This window comes from Trichomonas vaginalis, chromosome VI, assembly GCF_026262505.1.
Source record: "Trichomonas vaginalis G3 chromosome VI, whole genome shotgun sequence".
Lineage (NCBI taxonomy): Eukaryota > Parabasalia > Trichomonadida > Trichomonadidae > Trichomonas > Trichomonas vaginalis.
This window is the reverse complement of record NC_067208.1, coordinates 13,763,676-13,783,912: the sequence shown is the minus strand read 5'-3', so window position 1 is coordinate 13,783,912 and position 20,237 is coordinate 13,763,676. Positions and strand designations below refer to the sequence as shown.

Sequence of the window (20,237 nt, the reverse complement as noted above, 5' to 3'; positions counted from 1 at the left end):
CTTGTTTCCATATTGCCTATTCCTGTTTTAACGCGGCTATTCCTATTCCAGTTTTTGGTGCTTTTCTATGATAACCAAATTGATTTGGTTATCATAGAAAAGAGACCATTATAATGCTTAAAATTAATTATGTTTAGGGCCGGTTTATTGGAATAAGGAAGTTTATAATACGTGAACACTTGTTTCCTCATCGAAAAGTCATAACGCATAAAGTCGATGTTTCCTTAGTACAAAAAGTGACATATGACGCTTAACTCTTTATTCCAGATAATGACCATATTTATGGGATTAAAAAGTTTTTTTAGGAAGCTTCTCCCCAATGACTAATATTGCCAAAGGAGAAGAGAAAATTTTATAAAATTTTATCATATTAAGGTATAAACTATTATTTCCTATATATTTATGAATCAAATAGTAAGATAATCACTCTTTGTTAGACTAAATTAAATGAAAAAAGTCTAAATTGTATGATCGTCTAAACTCAGTATAACCTATACCAAAGCTTATTAATGGCTTATGCAAATATACAGCTGATGTTAGCTTAGTTTTTGACCAAAATACAAAAAAAAATTATGAGTACAATATGATCAAAGTTTTATAAAAGCAGCCGAAAACAGCATTCAATTGGAATGGTATTATCAATGATAATCATTCAAGACACTTTTATCAAAAAATTTACATAAATCTTTTTCAAAACAGAGTATTTTTGCAAAAATTTCATCGAAAAGATAGCTTTGTCTAATAAAAATGATATGGTACGGAAAATCTATTGAAAATAATCTGAGGAATTTGAAATTCATTAAAAAGTCTTGAAAAAAAGTGAATGCATTCATGAATGTCCCATATCCATTTTATCCTAGTTGTTTCATAATTCCATATTGCCGATTCCTATTCAGTTTTTGGTGCTTTTCTATGATAACCAAATTGATTTGGTTATCATAGAAAAGAGACCATTATAATGCTTAAAATTAATTATGTTTAGGGCCGGTTTATTGGAATAAGGAAGTTTATAATACGTGAACACTTGTTTCCTCATCGAAAAGTCATAACGCATAAAGTCGATGTTTCCTTAGTACAAAAAGTGACATATGACGCTTAACTCTTTATTCCAGATAATGACCATATTTATGGGATTAAAAAGTTTAGGAAGCTTCTCCCCAATATAATTAATTTAATATTTGTCTTCAAGTTTCTTAGTTGAATCATCAAGCTTATCAATCAAGAACTTGACGTATTGGATGTACTCAGGTCTTGCCGGCTGTTGTTCTATGCCAGGCAAGTAGTTGTTGATGTCCTGAGTGATTTGTTGTGCTTCAGCGAAGTCTTGCTGTGAAGGACCAGTCTGAGGTTTCGGAGCAACTTCAAGACTGGAGTAGTCAACTCCTGGAACTTTCGGTGGCTCGGATGGAAGCCTTGCTGGCTGTCCTTTGAAAGGCGGGAGAGAGGCCGTCCTTATCTTCACAGAGTCAGCCAATTTCGAGAGGATTGGGACTTCGCCAGTGTGTAATTCCGGAGGAATTGCAAAAGCGGAGTTAAATTCTGCTTCACTTGAAATGCGCGGTAATTGCGATGACAAAGAAGTCTTCTGCTGAGAGCTAGAAAAGTCGAAAGCTTCATCGCTTCTTGTTCCCAACTCTAGTGGCAACTCCTGTGATGAACTATGCATCGAGTAACTGGAAGGAGGTGGAGGAGGAGCTGATGAATCTCTTCTTTGTTGGTAAGGAGTAGTATAGATAACTCTGTCATCAAGCTTTGGAATGATGGCATCCAAGTCTTCGTCGAAACCAATGTCTCTGTTGATGATTCTCAATACATCAGCAATGGAAGGAATTGGATGATCACTGAGTGTTTCAGGAGGAAGTAAATTGTTTCCTTTGATTCCGTATTTGTCGATGATTTCCTGATCTGTTTCTCCTTTGATTTGAACAGGCTGAACGAAGTTTCCTTCTGGAGACATAGGAATATCAGCCTGTGTTGACAACATGTCCGCAACAATCGCTTGTCCTTGGTAAGGATTGTTGATTTGGTGAGGAAGTTGAACAATTGGAGGAGCTTCGATTTTAGGAACTTCGACTGGGTTGAAATCGTAAGTTTGTCTTGGACCTTGTTGCATCTGTATAACAATTGGTGCTGCTGGTTTTGGAGCTTCTGGCTTTTCCTTTGGCTCTGGAGCACCGACTTGTAAGTTAGAAACAGGCTGTTTCATGACGATGTTGATCGGAGGAGGTCCTATCATCTTCGGAGGTTCTTCAACAGGTTTAGGTGGTTCTTCAACTGGTTTCGGAGGCTCTTCAATTGGTTTAGGAGATTGTGGAGGTGATTCCGGCATCTGAGGAATTTCTGGAATTGTCCTGACAGGAGATGGATTGACTGGTTCCTGTTCAACAAATGAATGCTTTGTTTCTTGTTGAGGAGGAGGATTCATTGCGAATGAAGGAAGAGGAGGCATCTGAGGGACTTGTGGAAGATCGTTGTCTATCATTTGCATCTGAGGAACTTGAGGAACAGGTTGTTGCTGCTGTGGTTTCGACTGCAAATCGACAGAGAACAAAGGCATTGGAGGCAAATTCTGCATTGGAATCGAATCCAGTTTGAATGTATCGTTTCCAGGAGACAAAGGCATCGAAGGAAGAGGTGGAGGTGTCGATCTGTCGTTTGCAGGTGTTGTTGGCAATGGTGGCGGAGGTGTTCTTGGCTCTGGTAATGTTGGCGTCGACACGTAATTCTTTGGAGGAGGTGTAGATTTCTGGATAATTGGAGATTGTTCTTGTTGCATTGCTGGAGGAGGAGTCAATATGTTTGGCATTGGCATGATGTTTCCAAATGCAACAGGAGCACTAGGAGCAGGTACTGGTTCTGGTGATTCGATCGCGAAATCAGGAAGTTTCGGCATCGGCATCACCAAATTGGCAGAAGAATTAAGTTTCTCTCCTGGAGCTAATGATTGCAAATGGAAAGCTTGATCTTGCTGTAACTGAGCCAAACTTGGACCAGCAGGAGCAGACTGTGTTGGCTTGAATGTGAGTGAATCAGTGTGTGAATTACTTGTTGGAGGTGGAGTCATTATCTTCACTCTTTCCTCATCATCTGAAGAGGATGACGATGAAGAAGATAATTCTTTGAATTTGGAAACTGTTTCTTGCTGTGGAGGAGGGAACATCATTGGCATTGTCTGGAAATTACCCATCATTGGAGGACCAGTTGGAAGAGGTGGAGGCATTCCCATGGAGCTCTGGAAGTGCGGCATCATTGGAGGCATCATAGGAGATGGTCCTGTTGGAAGAAGAGGAGGAGGAGCTCCTGCAAACATAGGAGGAAGTTGAGAAGCTGTTGGAATTGGTGTTGTTACTTCTACAACAATTTCGTCTGACTTTGGCTCTTCCTCTTGTTTCTTCTCAACAACAATTGGTGGAGGAGGTGGACTTGTTGATACTTTAGTTGTTTGCTCCTTTGGCTTTTCAAAGACTAGTGGCTTTTGTTTCTCCGATGATTTGACATCGTGTTCTTGAACTTTCTTCGGTGGTGTGAAGACAGGAGCTTCAATAGGAAGACTTGATCCCATCTTTACAGGAGGAGCGAAACTGAATGCCCTTGATGGAGGTGAAACTCCTTTCTTCGGTGCTTCAAAGATGTTCTTTATCTCGTACTTGTTGTCAGGAGCTTTCGGAGGATTGAATTTGCCTGGAGGAGTGAATGTCGGCATCTCAACTGGCTTCAATATCTCTTCAGAATCAGATGATGAACTCGAAGAAGAAGATGATGATGATGACTCAGAGACCTTGAATTTAAGTGGTGTAGAAGGATGTGGATTGCTAATCATGACTGGCGGTGGAGGAGGAGATTTCTCAATGACTGGCTGCAAAGGCATTGAGTGTTTCCTTGGAGGAGGACCTCTTGGAGGAGGTGGTTGATTGGCAGGTGGTGGCGGTGGGTGCTTCCTCTTATGTATTAGTGGTTGTGTCTGTATTTCAACAGGAACAGGCATTGGCAGCAACTCTTCCTGTTTCGGAATTTCTCTTACAGGAGTAAGAGGAGGTGGTGGAAGCATTTCCTTTGATAGTTCAGGAATAGGTGGTGGAGGAGGCATCTCTTTTGGTGGCTCGGGAAGAGGAGGAGGTAATGGCATCTGTAGTTGCTGAGATTTAGGAACTTCTGGAAGAGGAGGTGGCAAAGGCATTTGCATCTCTTGTGATTTTGGAAATTCAGGAAGAGGAGGAGAAAAAGGTGGTAAATCAGGTTGTTTTCTTGTTGGCATCTCCGGTTCTTTCATCTTCTCTTCGTCTTTGAGTGGAATGACAACTGGTTGTTCGTTTGTTGTTGGTAAAACAAATGGTTTCATCTCGAGGGAATCGACATCTTTAATTCCAACAGTTTCAAATGGAACATCTGATGTTTCAGTGATTTCGGAACTGGATTCATCATCACTTGGATCACTACTGGATGTGGATGACCTTTTATCGATCTTGCCAGGAGCAATTATTGTTGTCTTCCTCAATGGCTCCGATGTTGGTAATTTCTCTTCGAAATTAAATGTCGGTTTCTGGTCAAATTTCGGTTTAACTGGGTCAGGAGAGACAGGAAGTGGCGGAGGAGCGTAAGGTGGAGGTGTTGGAGGCATTGGAAGGTTCTGTTTGTTGTTCTCAGCCATGATTGGTGGTGGAAGATTGGCTGCTTCGATTTTTGGATAGTTTTTGACTACATAATTGTGGAGAGGAAAGCCAATTAAAGATGGAGGTTCGCTGCTTGGAATTTCCGGTGAGAAAGGTGGTTCATCTTGAAGTGGTGTTGATTCTGGAGCACTTTTCATGGCTAATGCAGGAATAATTGAAAGAGCTTGAGGTTTTGGAGAAGCTAATGGTGGATCCATTTCGGCTCTCTTATGGGACTTCCTGATTGTGATTTCTGAGTCGGTTTCGAATGGAATTTCCGGAATTGTTTCTTCTTCATCGTCATCTTGACCTGATTCTTCATTTCTCTTGATGTATTGGAGAATTATCTTCAAGAGAGAGCCTGATAGTTCATTGAATGGTGAGTCAGTGAGCTCTCTTGTCTGAATAACTTCCATTGTTGCGAAATCAAACAAAGCTGGAACGAAAAATGGTGATTCTGGAACTGTTACATCCTCAATCTTCGATGGCTTGAACTGTTTCTGCGATACTTCCAACTCCATCTCTTTGCATTGGTCAGCAAATTGAGTGGCCAAACTGGAACACATATCGCTGCAGTCAATTACGTCGTTTTCAGCACTCTTGTCGCCTAAATCGTATTTGCCGGAATAGTAAATGAACTCGGAGACACAAAAGATTGAATCCGCGTTCGCAATGTCCGGAGCCAAATACTGGAGCGTGAAAAGCATTGACTGGAACTCAAGAACCAAGCGAATGGCCGAATGGATGATTGGTTTGTGGGCTTGAATGCACTGATCCAAAACTTCGTAATGGGATTGAATTGTCCTGATGTTGGAGCTCAACATTAATGATGGTAACAACAATTCAATGGAAACGAAGAGGACATCCAAGCAACTTGCGTAATTAATCGCGGCTTGTGCGTTAGTTCCGATTGCTTGAGCGACCAAACCATCTGGGCAGCTATAGAGGGACTGGAATGCACTCAATGCTGATGAAATGGCGTTCTTCAAGTCAGATGCGTTATCAGGAGAGAAGCAAAGTACTCTTGAAGCTTGCCAGATAGCATCTTTGAGTGGCTTGGACTCAAACCCATTGGCAGCGCCGAACTTTGACATGGAAGAAGCAACTTGGAAGAGCATTGAACAGATTGCCATTCTGAAATTGTATCCATTCTGGATGTAGGAGGTGCAATATGTTTGTAATCTTAATGTATTCGTTCCTGTTGCACCGGATTTGTTTGCACCTTCCGTAGAAGATGAAATTGCGTAGAATAATGGAGTTAATTGTGCCCAAATGCTTGAAGAATGGACTAACGATGATACAGAGAAGTCCTTATCCTTCTTTAGAGCATTGATGGCCTCTTGAATGACCTTCAAGAAGCCAGGAAGAAGCTTTGTTCCAATTGGTTTCAGATCGTGAATCTCTCCAGCGGATTTTATGCCGTCGTATCCATTCTGTAGCTGGGTATTAAGAAGTCTGCCACTAAGTTCAAGGCAGAAAAGTGCAACGGCGATGTTATCTGGACATCCGTCGACGCTGATCGCAGAAAGGACAAGAGTAACGGCGGAAACAATTACGTTGTCTTGGAAGATCGGATCGAGTGGATTACTCTTAAATGCGGAAATTGCATTTGTAAATTTTTCATAATCGATTTCAAGCTTTGCTTTTGCGTAAAGAATGATAGGCTGGCCTTTCTGTGGAACGCTGTTGATCTTCTTGGTCAATTCGGCAATCAAATCATTGAATTGCTGCGAATAATTTTCGTTCATTCCGAGAGAAAAGTTTTTGTTCAAGAAATTGGAAGCAGTGTTAAGAACTGTGTAAACAAATGGCAATTCCGAGGAGTATTTGCACTTAAGATAGTCCAAATTCGATGTATTTGTGTTAGTAACTGAATTTTCTTGAGGAACGTGGTTTGTAGCTGCTGTATAATATGGCTCGTATGTTTCTGAGTCTTGGAGGAAGTTCCTCTTGCAGTTATCAAGGTGTTCGAGGATCAAAGATTCTTGACCACAATTTGACTTGATGTAAGCGGAAGAAAAGTTGGAGAAGAGCTTGATTGCAGTCAAGCCATTCTTGAGACCTGATTCTGCAACCTTTCCTGTAGCTGAAATGTTTAATAAAATGAGATTTAATTTTGCCACAGATTTAACTAATCTTGTAGCAATTGTCTTAAGGCGGATGACATGCTGTCTGTAGTTTTTCAGCTTTGAGCGAGATAAAATGATGCAATCGAGTGCAAAATGAGTGAAACTCTTAATTTGCTGAACTTGAAGTTTTCTGATGAATTCTTGCATTCCGCCAACAAACTGTGGCTTAATTGCACCACGTGTAAGACCAAGGTTCTTGTCTAAAAACTTGTTTAAGTCGGCAATCCAAGGTTCAATTTGAACTTTAAGAGATTTGATTGCGGAGTTGGTTTCTGTAGCTGGTTTGTTTGCTGAAAAGTTCTTTGATGCTTGGACAATTTGTTTCAAAACACGAGAAATTTTTGTTGATAAAGGCAAAATTTCAGCAAATCTTCCAATTTGTGTGCATGTCTGTGCCTCTTCATCACAGCATGTAGCAATGGAAGTGAATGGCGTAACGAGATGTTCGACTAATGCCGTAGTTTTGTTGAAATCAGAAACCTTTTTTCCAGTAACTTCGTCCATCATATCATCAATAGCGAACATAAATGTGGCGCTCAAAAATTGCATGTATTCGTACAAGAGTTCGACGATAGCTAAAGAAAATGTAAGTTTTGAAGCTAATTTTGGAACAACTGTTTGTTTAAGAGTTCCATTTGCGCAGGCATAAGCAACAAATGTAGTCTTAAGCAAATGGTTGATTTCAATCATGGATTGACGATCAACTCTTCCAGTATATGATAAATCTTTGCAAATTGACTGACTCATTGTTTCATATTTTATTGACATGTCAGGCTTGAAGTTTCCTTCACCTGGCTTTACTGTTGCAGTCAATAAATAATTGGAAAGTTCATCATTCGAATTCTTCATAAAAATTTGTTTAGAAGTGAAAAAAAAATTGATCATTTTATCCAAGCTTTGCCAAATCATTTTATTCCTAGATTATTTGGTTCATCATAGTCAATGATGAAGAAAGGAATCATAAAAAATAGGGATTCATAATTCGGAGGATTTTATCTCAATAATATAATCAAACTTTCACTATTCATCTTTAGAAAAATAGATAAAAAAGAATTCAGAAGTCCCAGTAGTATATTGGTTAGAATAGATCCTTGACACGGATCAGAGGCCAGTTCGATTCTGGCCTGGGACATTTTTTTCTTTTATTAATTTTTTTGGGCAAGTGCTAAAAATTCATCTAACATACGTCATAATCAACTTCGTCGGGACACGAATCATCGATATCTCCCTTGATGATAATTTCATAGATGTAGTTATTTTGAGAAGTCTTAGACATTTTTTGCATTTCAAATTAGAAAGGCATATTGTAAAATCAGCATTCTGTAACTAATACATTTTGATTTGTATTATGAATCAAATAAGTTTATAAAATGCCTTATTTTTTCATGTGCGATAATTCAATCTTTTAGTTTACAAATCAATTCAAATATTGACGATATTTGAGAGAGACGATAACGTCACTCATTTATTGATCCATTTCGTCTGCATCAGTTAACTAAACTCGGTTCAGCGACATCCATAAGTACTCCAGCTCCAATTTCTATTATTCGATAGATCATACATGACCAACTTATCTTCGAATTAATCGATTCACAAAAAATGATAATAGTTGAACATTGCAGCAATACGGAGAAGATTTTCGAATGGAAAGCAAACTTATATCAATTGATTTGATCCTTTTAAATGAAAGATTATAAGTTATCAATCTTTTCATAGAAAGGAATGCATTTTTTATGCAAATCGCTAATTTTCCAAAGTTTCAGTATAGCAAGTCCATTTTTCAGCAGAAAATGCAGAGAATAATATGAATTCGGAAAAATATCACAGGATCGTTAATTTAATTTCAAATTCTTTAATGTATATAAATAAGTACTGCCTAAATAAGGTTTGAAAACTGTTTAGAAAAAATTAAATTAATTCATTAAGAATAATGGCTCGTTAAGAAGCTCAGGAGTTGTAGATGCAATAGTAACAGTTTGTGCATATCTGCGGAGAGCAGTTGCAAGACGTTTCTTGCATTCTGTTGCAGTCATATCTGGATCGGCCTTAAGAGTCTTCATCAAGTTGTATGTAAACATACCTTGCTCGACTCTATCTGCAACAGTCTGCTTAGCTGTCTGCTTATCGTTAGCAGCAGAGACAGACATGATTCTATCTTGAAGCTTGCGGCCATTAACGTTTCCACTCTGAATATCCCAGATGGATCCTGAGTGGCAGCAGTCGGAGACGAAGACAACCTTTGAATCTGGATTCTTGCTTGCAGAGACAACTCCTTCTAATTCATCATCAACGATGTTTCTATCAACGAAAACGAGAGCCTCATCACTTCTATCAGCTTCATCGCCACTAGTATCAGTAACATTTGTACCGTGACCGACGTAATAGACGACAAGTTCAACAGAAACGTTCTTGAGGAAGAATTCAAGAAGGTCAAGGAATCCTTTTGACTTGATATCGAAAGTGTAGAATACTTGGAAGCCGTACCTCTTGAGGCACTTAGTCATGTTGTAGCCATCGTTCAATGGACCGTCGCCAAGAGAATAACGTGTTCCGAGGTAGCAGTTAATGCATACAAAACCAACGCGCTTCAAGTTAGTTGGGATTCTGCTTGTTGGAATGTTAGTAATTTCGGTTGCGTACTTCTTAATGTTCTTTTTTGCGCTCATTTATCTTGTGTTAAAATCTGAGCATTCAATATTTTCGCTTAGAGTTCTCAATTTTTAACGAATTATTCATAAAGTACATCGTAATTTCCTACTGAATTTAGTTCAAAGTGAAATGAAAACTGTTTTTGAGAAAACAAAGCCACTAACGGATTATTACTGTTCAATCGATGGTATCACTTGTCAACTTATTCCAACGAGTTTTCCGCCAAGATTTTTATATTTGAAATTTCGATCAATTTCAATACGGTATTTAAACAAAATGAAGTTTATTCTTCAATGGATTTTTTGGTGCTGATTCATATCTCTAATCAAAACTGGTCTTAAAGCAGTTTTGATAATTTTTTTTCAATTAAATGTAAAACTTCAATATTTTAGTGCAACTAAGATATCCTTAAACTAAAGATGCTAGCTGTTCTATTTTTATTGAAAATTATATTCAAAAAATATAAGCATTTAAAAAACTTTAAATCAGCGCGTGTAGTAGTGAGTTTTAAAAGAGTAGACTCTTTAATAAATAAATCACTTGATATATTTGATATTTCATGGAAATATCCTGAATATGATGTTTAGCAGCCGAGTTAGAATAATGCTCACACAATAAATGAAAGTCTAATAAAAATCATCTTTTCAAGTTGAACGTATGATCCAATAAAAAACCATCGGCCAATCCTTGATTTTTCAAATTTCATTTAATTCAATTAATTGAATATTATTCAATTTAATATTTGGTTTATCAAATGTACAAATGTTTTAAACCATTATAATTCATAGTAAAGTGATGTGACCAATCGTAGATGTCAGAATTGCAGCCTTTCAAATTTTCTAATAAAACTTCACTTTAACAAACAATGTGTGAAAAACTTCGTCTTGTTTTCCCACAATGGCAAGGTGGCGAAACCAATAATATTGCAAGCTATGTTACCGAGCTTGAACCAAAGGTTGCTGCTCAAGGTTACGTTATTGGTTCAGAATTACTTCAATGGCTTGCTCCAGTATCATCTGTTCCAATGGAAAAGGTTCCAGTATCTCTTGATGACTCACCTGAAGCTGTTGCTACAGAAAATGGAATCTTTGCCTATAAGATATTTTCGATATTAAAAAGCCAAAGAAAATTGTCACACTTGGTGGTGATTGCGCTGTAAGCGTCGCTCCATTTACATACCTTGCTTCACAATATCCAGATGATGTTGCAATTCTCTGGATTGATGCACATCCAGATCTTGGTGTTCCAGGAGATGATTACACTGGTTTCCACGCCATGGCTTTGGCTCAAACATTAGGTCTTGGCGATAAAGAAATCACAGCAATGTTACCAAAGACAGTCCCTGCAAACAATGCTCTCTTTGTTGGTTTGAGATATTTCGGAGAACCAGCTGAACAGTGCCGCAAAGATCTCAAGATTCCTTACATTTCATGTGAAGTTGCGAACAAAAGCTCACAGGAGATCTTAGACTGGATCAAACAGACAGGAAAGTCTAAAATCCTTATTCACTTCGACTTAGATGTTTTAGAACCAACTCAACTTAAAATTGCAGTTGGTTTTGATCCAGATGGTCTCCGTATTGAAGCTGTTACTCGTATTATCAGTGATGTTGCTAAGAACTATGATCTTGTCGGCCTTACTGTTGCTGAACCAATGCCACGTGAGGTTATCAAACTCCGTGCATTACTTCATAGCCTTCCAATCTTCTAAACATACTAGTTCTTCTAAATTACATTTTTTTCCATCATGAGCATTATACATTTAAAGAAAATAAAATAAAATTCATTATTTCTTCATTTCTTGATGTTGACATAATAGGATCAGATAATGTATAAAAAGGTGGGCTTTTAGTCTTCTTTATTTTGAATGAAATTATAGTTTTGAAAAAAATTGAAAATTTCGCTAGACGAATAATCTTTAAAATTTTCCGATGAATTTGTATATGACAATCTATCTATAATAAGAATATCATATTTATTTTCTCTGAATATAAGAAAGAGAATGTAAACTCGTTCTATCGTTTTGGTCGACCTTTCTCATGTCAGCATCTGGCAAGTTCGCACAGCGTAACTATACATACCGCGGCAAGACACTCGATGACCTCCGTGCTATGGAGCTCAAGGACTTTGTTGAACTTCTTCCAACAAAGCGCCGCCGTTTCATCTCCCGCTCATTCGATCTTAAGCACGTTCACCTTATTGAGAAGCTTAAGAAGGCTCGTCAGGCTGTTGAAGGCCAGGCTGGTGTTCGCCCACCAGTTGTCAAGACACACCTCCGCCATATGGTTATCCTTCCAGAATTCGTCGATAACGTTATCGGCATCTATGATGGCCATGTTTTCTTTGAGGTCCAAATCAAGCCAGAAATGATCGGCCACGTTCTCGCTGACTTCGCCCCATCCAAGAAGGTTGTTAAGCACTCCAAGGCTGGTGTCGGCGCTACACGCTCATCTTCTGCTACATCCCTCAAATAAACAATTTTCTTATTACATATTACAAAATAAAAATCTCGATTTTAAAAATTATTTGATATGACCACACATCGAAAAGTGAATTTTTTACGACTGAAATCTATTACATTTGAATTGTCTTGCTTGAAAACATCTATATTAGCATTTGCTTGAGTTTCTGGACTTACAAAAATTAATTCTATAAATATTCTAATTCAAACTACTCAGTTTAGAATGTGAGAAATATTTTTCTAGAAGAATTATATTGTTTGGAAAAGTAAATGCAATAATATAAACAATTTATATCAATAAAACAATAATAATGTCTATAATAAGGTAATTAATCAGAAGCTAAGGCTTGTGATATTTCTACAAGATCAAAGAAATCTGCTGCTTTATCTAATTGTGGTTTGTTAAGATCCCACATTGTAACTTTTGAAACTTCTTTAAAATCTTTGATGTGGCCATCTTCTATTTTGACTATCTTTTGAGTATATCCTTCTGGTAACTCTAATGGTTTACCACATAATTCTCTTCCTCTAAAGAAGCCAACTAAGTAGCCATTATCAAGCTTTTTGACTCGAGAATCAAAATATGCTTCAACATTTGCTTCATGGTCTGTTGGTAAACGGCCAGGAATCCATTCAACTTTCACACTCATTTTTGAGAAAAATTGACAAAAATAAGAATGAATCATATTTCACCGATTTCATTTAAAGAATAGTACATATTCTTTAATTCAAATAAATTTATCATATTTATATTCTGATTTGTTCATATAATGATATGTTTTCTATTCTATTTTTCACTTTCAACAGAATATTATGTCAAGTGGAAAGCAGACAATAGAACTATATGTCATTCTTTATGGCCCTGTGATTGGGATATTGCTGTATCTCGTTTTAAAAGAGATGATATTATTGTTATTACTGATAAGATCCTAAATACAACAGAACAACTTGAAAAATTCCGGAATGTGTCTACTTATGTACTCAATACTGGCGGAGGAGTCAGTGGAAATCCTACAATTATTGATGGCTCATTATATGAACCTTCAATTCAAGATTTTTATATAGAAATGTCTCCTTTTAACGAATCCTTATTCGTTGGACTTACTTTCATCAATTTTAAATATCCAATTATTTCTGTACAAGGAATGGAGTTAGTTTATTTCGTTAACTGTTCATTCAACAACAACCAAGTTTCATTTGATTTCCCTATGCTTACTTTTAACAATTGTACCGCAATTATCGCAAATGGCACGATAACTAAGAATATTGTAGAGGCAACATCACTTGTCGGACTTTCCACCGCTATTTTAGGCCTAATGAATATGACTGTTGAAGAAAACACTCAATTGTCTCGAGGTCCAATACCTTTATTTGATTTTACAAACGCAGCATCAGAAATTTCGCAAACTGTATTTAGAAACAATAGTTCTCCGAACTCTCCTTTATTTGGATCATGGTTTTTCATTATTGTTTACATCACAAAATCCAATTTTACAAATAATTTCTGTGGTTCATCAGCATTAATAGTTGGAGACTCTCTTGCAAATATAACAATTGAAGATTCGCTTATAACTAATAACTATGGAGCTCTAGTTCATTCAATGACGATGTCTTCTATAAATATCTCAAATTCCAAGGTGAAAGAGAACTTTGCATCAGAGTCAGCGCTTGTATTTGCACCAAGATCATCAATACAGTTCTTAAATCAAACAATTGTTGAGAATAATATAGCTGATTCAATTATTTCATCACAGTTAACAAATGAAACATCATTAGTACTGAATTCAACTATATTTGTTAATAATTCATGCTCTGACACTGCTTTTGCCCTTTATAATAGCAATTCTTGGGTTATTAACTCAACAGTTTCTTCTAACACTGTTGTTGGCCATCCGTTCATATCAATTCAGATCTCAAACTTTACAATTGACGGTTCTACATTCAATTCAAACTGGGCAACGAATGAAGGTTCAGTTGTGAAAATAGAAGACTGTAGCGTTAATGCAAACTCATCTCTGTTCTCTGAAAATAGTGGAAGATTGTCTGGAGCATTCGATATCGCAATACAAACTAATGAAACTTTGAAATTTGTATTTCAAAATTTGACATTTAATTCGAATGAAGGAAAAATAGTCAGTTCTGTCTATTTTAGTAATAAAATACCGGAATCGCGTTTTGAATACTGCAAATTCTCTAAAAATAGGTTTGATGAAGTCAATGGCCATTTAAACCTTCCTCAAACGTTCTTTAGATGCAGATTTAATACGCAGAACAACTCATATATATCTTTCCATATATCATCTACTGTTGAAAATCAACCAGATGAATTTGTTTTTATTATCTGTTTAATTTTTTATGTAGTATCTATTATATTGCTTTCTGCACTAATACTTATCCCTATGGATAAGTTTATTGCATCTCATTTATGATATATTTCTTTAGTTGCTGAAATTTATTTAGAAAACACATGATTGACAATGAAGTCTATCATGAGTATCTTTTATATTATCTTTGTTTGTATCTTTTTATAGAGTTAATGTTTTTTCTTGATATTATTTTGAACATTATCAAAATATCTGAAAATTCATTTTTTGTATAGTAAATATTATTTCTATCATGTTTAATTTTTAGCTCAGCTATTTACCCAACACAAAAATGATTGTAAAATCGAAATTTGAATTGAATTGAGCAAAACGTATAAATTAGAAAAGCAAGATTCACCTACGTGTTCATAAAATCTTGACTATAGTGATATACTGGGATAATTGCTAATAAAGACCGATGAATTTGAATTTTGAAACAATAATTTGCCTTATTTTCGTAGACATCAAGCATGAAAAATAAAATATTTCGATTAGAGATCATTGATTTGCTGAAATTTATATTGATTTTCTTAATCACTGCGGGTGACGATTATTTTTTTAGAAAAAAATTTTTTTGATGGCTCTTTTATCTTTATTCCTTTCATCTTCAAATAGTATTGATATGCCTAAATGGCCAAAGGCATACAAACTTCAAGGCACATGGAGCATTCCTTATCAGAAAATCGTAGAACCATTTACAGTTTACGTTGATAACGCTAAACAGCGTTGGGCAGAGATTGCATACAGCGGTGTTTCAAGAAATGTTTACTTTGTAAACGATAAAACCTACAATATGCAGCCAAAATTTGATCATATGACATGTATGTACAAGAAAGGACCAACAGAGGTCCTCCAATACTTACCAACTGATTACGAAAACTATCAATATGCAGGCGTAACTGTTGTTCTTGGCCGCAAATGCCATATGTGGGAAAAGAAGGTTGAAATGCCAGTAAATCAATGGTTCTATCGCGTGTATTGCGATTATGAGACATTAGAACCAGTTCGTCTTTGGAACCATGGCGCTTCGATTCGTGGATCTCATCCAGCCGATTATTACTTCGATGTTTTCGATTTCGGCCCAGTTGTTGACGAGGCACCATTTATAATTCCAACAGGCTGCGTTGGAGGCAACTCTTCTGGTCCAACTCTTCGTCAATCTAAAATGAATACAAATTACTGCCCAACGAAGCACATTGACTTCAAGGGCGATCTCCCAGAGTCATTCTCATGGCGTAACCTACCGAATGTTGTTGCTATGCCACGTGACCAAGCAAATTGTGGTTCATGCTGGGCCCAAGCCGCCGCAACATCAATTTCATCACAGATCTCTATGAGAACAAACAAGACAACAAAGGTTTCAGTACAGCAGATCGTTGATTGCACATGGAATGACCACAATTTCGCATGTTTCGATGGATTTACAGATGCAGCCTTCAGAGTAATGCAGCAGAAGCAGATGAAACTTGTTCTCGAGGATGACTACCCATACATCGGCCTCGGAGGCTATTGTCCAACAAATAATCACTCAATGAACGTAATTGTCAAAGATTGCTGGCAAGTCGAGCCAAAAGACGTCGAACAGCTCAAGCGCGCCCTTTATCTCTACGGCCCAGTCGCTGTTGCCATTGCAACTGACTCGAGTTTCGCCAAATATCAAGGACCAGGTGTTTTCCCAGGAAAATCGGCCACACTCGATGATCTTACACACGCTGTAACTCTCACAGGCTGGGGTGTCGCCAAGGATGGAACAAAGTACTGGGAAATCCAGAATTCTTGGTCAGATTTCTGGGGAATTGACGGCTATGGTCTCATCAACCAGGATTTCGACCACGACATCGGCATTACATTGGATGCCTTTGTTCCAGTCATAGAAGTAGTTTAAACTCATTTATTTTAAGTATATTTAAAAAAAAATTCAATTTTTAAGCAATGAATATTAATATTAATGGATTAAATTAATTAGCTTTATTCAATGAGAGACGTTGATTTTGATGAATGAATACAATTTAAGGATTGATTTAAAAGATTGTGCAAAATATAATAATCTTGATGCATTTTTAGTTTATTTAGATTTTGGCAAATACTTTGTTTATTCACTGATATTTAATATTCCATCCCTTTTCGAATACTTCCTTTCACACGGTGTAAGCATCAATGAAAAAAATGAAGATGGAGCTACAGCTCTTCATAATACAGCACAAAATAACAGCTTAGAAATAGCTGAACTTCTTATTTTGCATGGTGCAAATATTAATGAAAAAGATTATTATGGAGAAACTGCTCTTCTTATAGCCACATTTTATAACAGTAAAGAAATAACTGAACTTCTTATTTCACATGGTGCAAATATCAATGAAAAAGATGGAAAAGGATCTACCGCTCTTCATTATACAGCACAAAATAACAGCTTAGAAACAGCTGAACTTCTTATTTTACATGGTGCCAATATCAATGAAAAAGATGAAATGGTTGTACTGCTCTCTATTTTGCAGCAGAAAATAATTGTAAAGAAGCAGCTGAAATTCTTATTTCACATGGTGCAAATCTCAATGAAAGAGATAAAAAAGGGCAAACCCCTCTTCATCTTGCAGCATGTAATAATAGAAAAGAAACAGTTGAACTTCTTATTTCACATGGTGCAAAAGTTCCTACATAAGACGCTTTCTTTTCATATTAAAGAGTGATTTAAATGAAATCAATACATTGTTCCATACTTGATTTCATTTAAATAGATCCATCCATGAATATGTTGTTTGTAGTCAATTTATGATCTTTATTATGTTCAAAAAAAGAAATTCACGTTATTTAAATTCTATTTTTTTATAATTACAAACAACAAACATTGATATAAATATATTTTCTATAATTCATTGTCAAATGAATCCTTTTGCTATGATTTATGGTTTGACCATAACGGCTGAACTTTGGCAGCTATTGTAACTTCTTCTGCAACTTCAACATTTGAAAACCCGGAATATCCATTATTAATCAACTTCTTAACGACTAAAATAACAGAGATAATAGCAAGAGCAACAAAAGCAATATATATAGTTGTGTCTTATTTAATGTGCTTGATTCAATTGTTGAATTTGAATTTGATTCATTTTCTTCAACATTATTTATACTAATTGATGAAGCTGTTGTTGCATCTGGAGTTTGATAGGGATTAATGATTGAACCAGATGCAAAAGAAACTCCATTTGGAAGTCGATTCATAATATTCTTTGTGATGGATACTTTTCTTGTGAATGAAATCGAATTAAAAGAGTATTTCGTTGGCAGTATATTTGATATCTCTTCTTTTATTTGCTTCTTCGCAAAAGTAAATACTGTATCAGCCTGATCTGTATTTCCTGGACAAATATTTCCAGCGCCATTGTAGATATTACTGAGTTTAATAACAGGAGATATTGCTTGTGAACCAGAAAAAGCAATATACAACCCATTATCTTTGTAATTTGGAATCACATCATCAATTGATTCAAATTTTGCATTGCCTTGAATATAAATTGCGTTTCCTGTAACTTTGCGCTTATTTGATGCTGTATTTCTGGCATTATTATATGAGTAGCAGTTTCCTTGTGAATAAAAATAACCTTTTTCTTTTTGAAGATTTGCATTATTTGGTGATATGAAACCAATAGCACCACCACCTCTTATTCCATCTAGTACTTGATCATCTACAAAAGGAAGCATCAGAGTAAATGAATTAGAGATGTTAGGATCATATAAAGGAGCAAATGTAAGATTATTGTATGCTAACAAGGAGTTTATCACTTTCAAAAAGTCAACATTACTAGAAAATATGCCTGCACCACTATATGCTGCTGTGTTATTCATGATTTGGCATTGATCAAAATAAATTTCCAAAGTTGAGGAAAAGAATAAGGCTCCGCCACATTCTGATCCAATATTATTGCTAAGTATGCACTTATTTGCTATGAATTGTACTGGATAACCTTTGTATTCCTCTTCTGGGATAATTCCGGAGTAATATACAGCGCCTCCATATTTATAAGCTACATTTGAATCTAACATGCAGATAGTAAGAAATACTGATGATCCAAATGAGAAAATAGCACCACCATTCGTCGCTTGATTGTGAGAAAACTTAATTGGCTTTTCATTTCCAAATGTATGAAGCATGCATGAAGTAATAAAAATAGATCCACCTATAGAAGATTCAATTGTTTCTCCTAGTGCAAAATTTTTCGTAAATTCTACTCCAGATCTAATAGTTATTGTGGAATAGTAGAAGTTTAATCTTGCTTGTTTTGTTAACTCATAGTTTTTACTTGTAATTTCTATTGAAATATCGTGGTTTTCTTCTTCTTCACTGATATCAGTTTCATACTGAAGAGATTTGAAGGCCGGCTCTTTCTCCAATATCACATTTGTTTGCTTTTTGTTCTTCATTGTATCAAATATTGTGGAGCTCGCTGCTACGTTGAGATAGAAAAGAAACATTTAAATTGAGATAAAATTTGTTTTATCTCAAAAAATTGAAATTGAGAACCTTATTGAAAACCTGGTCAAAGGTTTCTCGTCAAAACATTTGGGAAATGTATTGGTAATCTTAATGTAAAAATGTGTGGTTTCATTCTCATTGAATTTGGGAAATTTTACATTCCATTGAAAAACACCATAGTTATCGTAAATCGGGATATTATTTATATCTGAATAATAGTTCATACCAGCATTAAATGTTGATATTTCTTGTTTTAATTGATTTCAGAGTAATTTATAACTCTCTTTTCCAAATTTGGTATTTCACTCTTATTCTTTACCTTTTCTGTAAGTCATTTCAGGCAATAATATGATTGTTATTGAAGCAATGGTTGTTAACAATGAATTTTATCATAAAAGGTTCAAAAAAATGATTCACAAAGTAATGATTAATGGTTTTCGACAAATAAGGGTAATGCCATGATATTACATCACGATAATCTATGCATTGATTGTATAGAAATCTCAAATACAATATTTTTATTTCAGATTTTCATGATTCTCAATATTGTATTCTATCAGTTTTGTGCTAGGCGCATACTACAGAAATATATTTATATCCTCTTATTCATATAATTCAACAAATTGTGCAATACCCTCAATTTTTAACTTTTGCAACTCCAAAAACCAGGTGTTTTTCCAGAACTACCATCTAGGATGAGTCCTAGGAGCTATAATTCTAGGGTTAGATGATACCCACTTAGTACTTTTATTTGTATATGTTTTAATGGAATTTGGTGAGGGGTCATGAAATTCGTATCTAATTTGCTATCATCTAAGCTGGTAAAAGTTAGAGAAAGCTATTTACTGGTTGTATATTACAAATATACCTTGTAATAGAAAATATAAGTGTTTGTGATTTAAATTCGCTCAATTAGCTCGAAAATTTGTTTTATATCCATGACAAACTAACACAATCCTATTTATGTGATTTCCAATCTGTTCCCAAAATATATCAGCATGAATATATATATATTGATATTATTTGCAATTTCATCATTAAATAGTACTTTTTTTCTATTTTTAATTTAGAAATAGTATATTTATATGATAGCGACACAATATTTTAATTAAAAAATATATGTTATCGATCATCACACTCAAATTGAATTTCAAAAATTTTAGAATTTTTCAATTTCAATATTGAAAATATATTTCTTATATCATAGCGATTCATGTTATAATAATATGGAGAAAAATATTGTTTTAAATCTAAAATTTAAAATGAATGATTGGGCATTACATTATTCCAATTTATTGTTTATTTGTTAATCTAGTGGAAACAATTAATATTTTGGAGAAACAAAAATTTGAAATTTGAAATTTTGAAAAAAATGCATGAATCGGTAATTAAACATTGATTTATTAATTTATTAGCCATGTCTTTGATGTTGGTCTTATTCATAAGCCGATTTAAAGAATTAATTTTTCCAAATCGTGTTTGACATTAACACATATATATATATCAGGAAAAAAGG

At 35.5% G+C, this 20,237-nt stretch overlaps 10 protein-coding genes and 1 non-coding gene across 11 annotated transcripts; 7 read left to right on the top strand and 4 right to left on the bottom strand.

The window, feature by feature from the left end:
* Positions 1-893: 893 nt before the first annotated feature.
* On the bottom strand, positions 894-7,636 carry TVAGG3_0860850 (uncharacterized protein; the record flags this gene model as incomplete). Its single annotated transcript, XM_001321629.1, has 1 exon — positions 1,172-7,627. One exon carries the CDS (start codon positions 7,625-7,627, stop codon positions 1,172-1,174), a length of 6,456 nt encoding a protein of 2,151 aa, XP_001321664.1.
* A 202-nt stretch (positions 7,637-7,838) lies between these two features.
* TVAGG3_0860840 lies at positions 7,839-7,910 on the top strand. Its single transcript has one exon. It is a non-coding gene; the product is annotated as a tRNA-Val (tRNA).
* A 341-nt stretch (positions 7,911-8,251) lies between these two features.
* On the bottom strand, positions 8,252-10,033 carry TVAGG3_0860830 (cysteine-type peptidase protein; the record flags this gene model as incomplete). The annotated part of the gene is made up of 1 exon (XM_001321630.2): positions 8,692-9,444. The coding sequence occupies one exon, from the start codon at positions 9,442-9,444 to the stop codon at positions 8,692-8,694; it is 753 nt and encodes a 250-aa protein (XP_001321665.1).
* A 259-nt stretch (positions 10,034-10,292) lies between these two features.
* On the top strand, positions 10,293-10,586 carry TVAGG3_0860820 (arginase protein; the record flags this gene model as incomplete). Its single annotated transcript, XM_001321631.1, has 1 exon — positions 10,293-10,586. One exon carries the CDS (start codon positions 10,293-10,295, stop codon positions 10,584-10,586), a length of 294 nt encoding a protein of 97 aa, XP_001321666.1.
* Positions 10,587-10,702: 116 nt separating this feature from the next.
* Positions 10,703-11,137, top strand: TVAGG3_0860810 (arginase family; the record flags this gene model as incomplete). Its single annotated transcript, XM_001321632.1, has 1 exon — positions 10,703-11,137. One exon carries the CDS (start codon positions 10,703-10,705, stop codon positions 11,135-11,137), a length of 435 nt encoding a protein of 144 aa, XP_001321667.1.
* Positions 11,138-11,454: 317 nt separating this feature from the next.
* TVAGG3_0860800 (Chain P Ribosomal Protein S19) lies at positions 11,455-11,952 on the top strand (the record flags this gene model as incomplete). The annotated part of the gene is made up of 1 exon (XM_001321633.2): positions 11,466-11,900. The coding sequence occupies one exon, from the start codon at positions 11,466-11,468 to the stop codon at positions 11,898-11,900; it is 435 nt and encodes a 144-aa protein (XP_001321668.1).
* A 264-nt stretch (positions 11,953-12,216) lies between these two features.
* TVAGG3_0860790 (RNase H2-C domain-containing protein) lies at positions 12,217-12,537 on the bottom strand (the record flags this gene model as incomplete). The annotated part of the gene is made up of 1 exon (XM_001321634.1): positions 12,217-12,537. The coding sequence occupies one exon, from the start codon at positions 12,535-12,537 to the stop codon at positions 12,217-12,219; it is 321 nt and encodes a 106-aa protein (XP_001321669.1).
* A 417-nt stretch (positions 12,538-12,954) lies between these two features.
* TVAGG3_0860780 (uncharacterized protein) lies at positions 12,955-14,316 on the top strand (the record flags this gene model as incomplete). Its single annotated transcript, XM_001321635.1, has 1 exon — positions 12,955-14,316. One exon carries the CDS (start codon positions 12,955-12,957, stop codon positions 14,314-14,316), a length of 1,362 nt encoding a protein of 453 aa, XP_001321670.1.
* Positions 14,317-14,818: 502 nt separating this feature from the next.
* On the top strand, positions 14,819-16,183 carry TVAGG3_0860770 (cysteine-type peptidase protein; the record flags this gene model as incomplete). The annotated part of the gene is made up of 1 exon (XM_001321636.2): positions 14,828-16,135. The coding sequence occupies one exon, from the start codon at positions 14,828-14,830 to the stop codon at positions 16,133-16,135; it is 1,308 nt and encodes a 435-aa protein (XP_001321671.1).
* A 61-nt stretch (positions 16,184-16,244) lies between these two features.
* TVAGG3_0860760 (proteasome regulatory particle assembly) lies at positions 16,245-16,937 on the top strand (the record flags this gene model as incomplete). Its single annotated transcript, XM_001321637.1, has 1 exon — positions 16,245-16,937. The coding sequence occupies one exon, from the start codon at positions 16,245-16,247 to the stop codon at positions 16,935-16,937; it is 693 nt and encodes a 230-aa protein (XP_001321672.1).
* Positions 16,938-17,098: 161 nt separating this feature from the next.
* TVAGG3_0860750 (lipid binding) lies at positions 17,099-18,784 on the bottom strand (the record flags this gene model as incomplete). Its single annotated transcript, XM_001321638.1, has 1 exon — positions 17,257-18,720. One exon carries the CDS (start codon positions 18,718-18,720, stop codon positions 17,257-17,259), a length of 1,464 nt encoding a protein of 487 aa, XP_001321673.1.
* Positions 18,785-20,237: the final 1,453 nt, after the last annotated feature.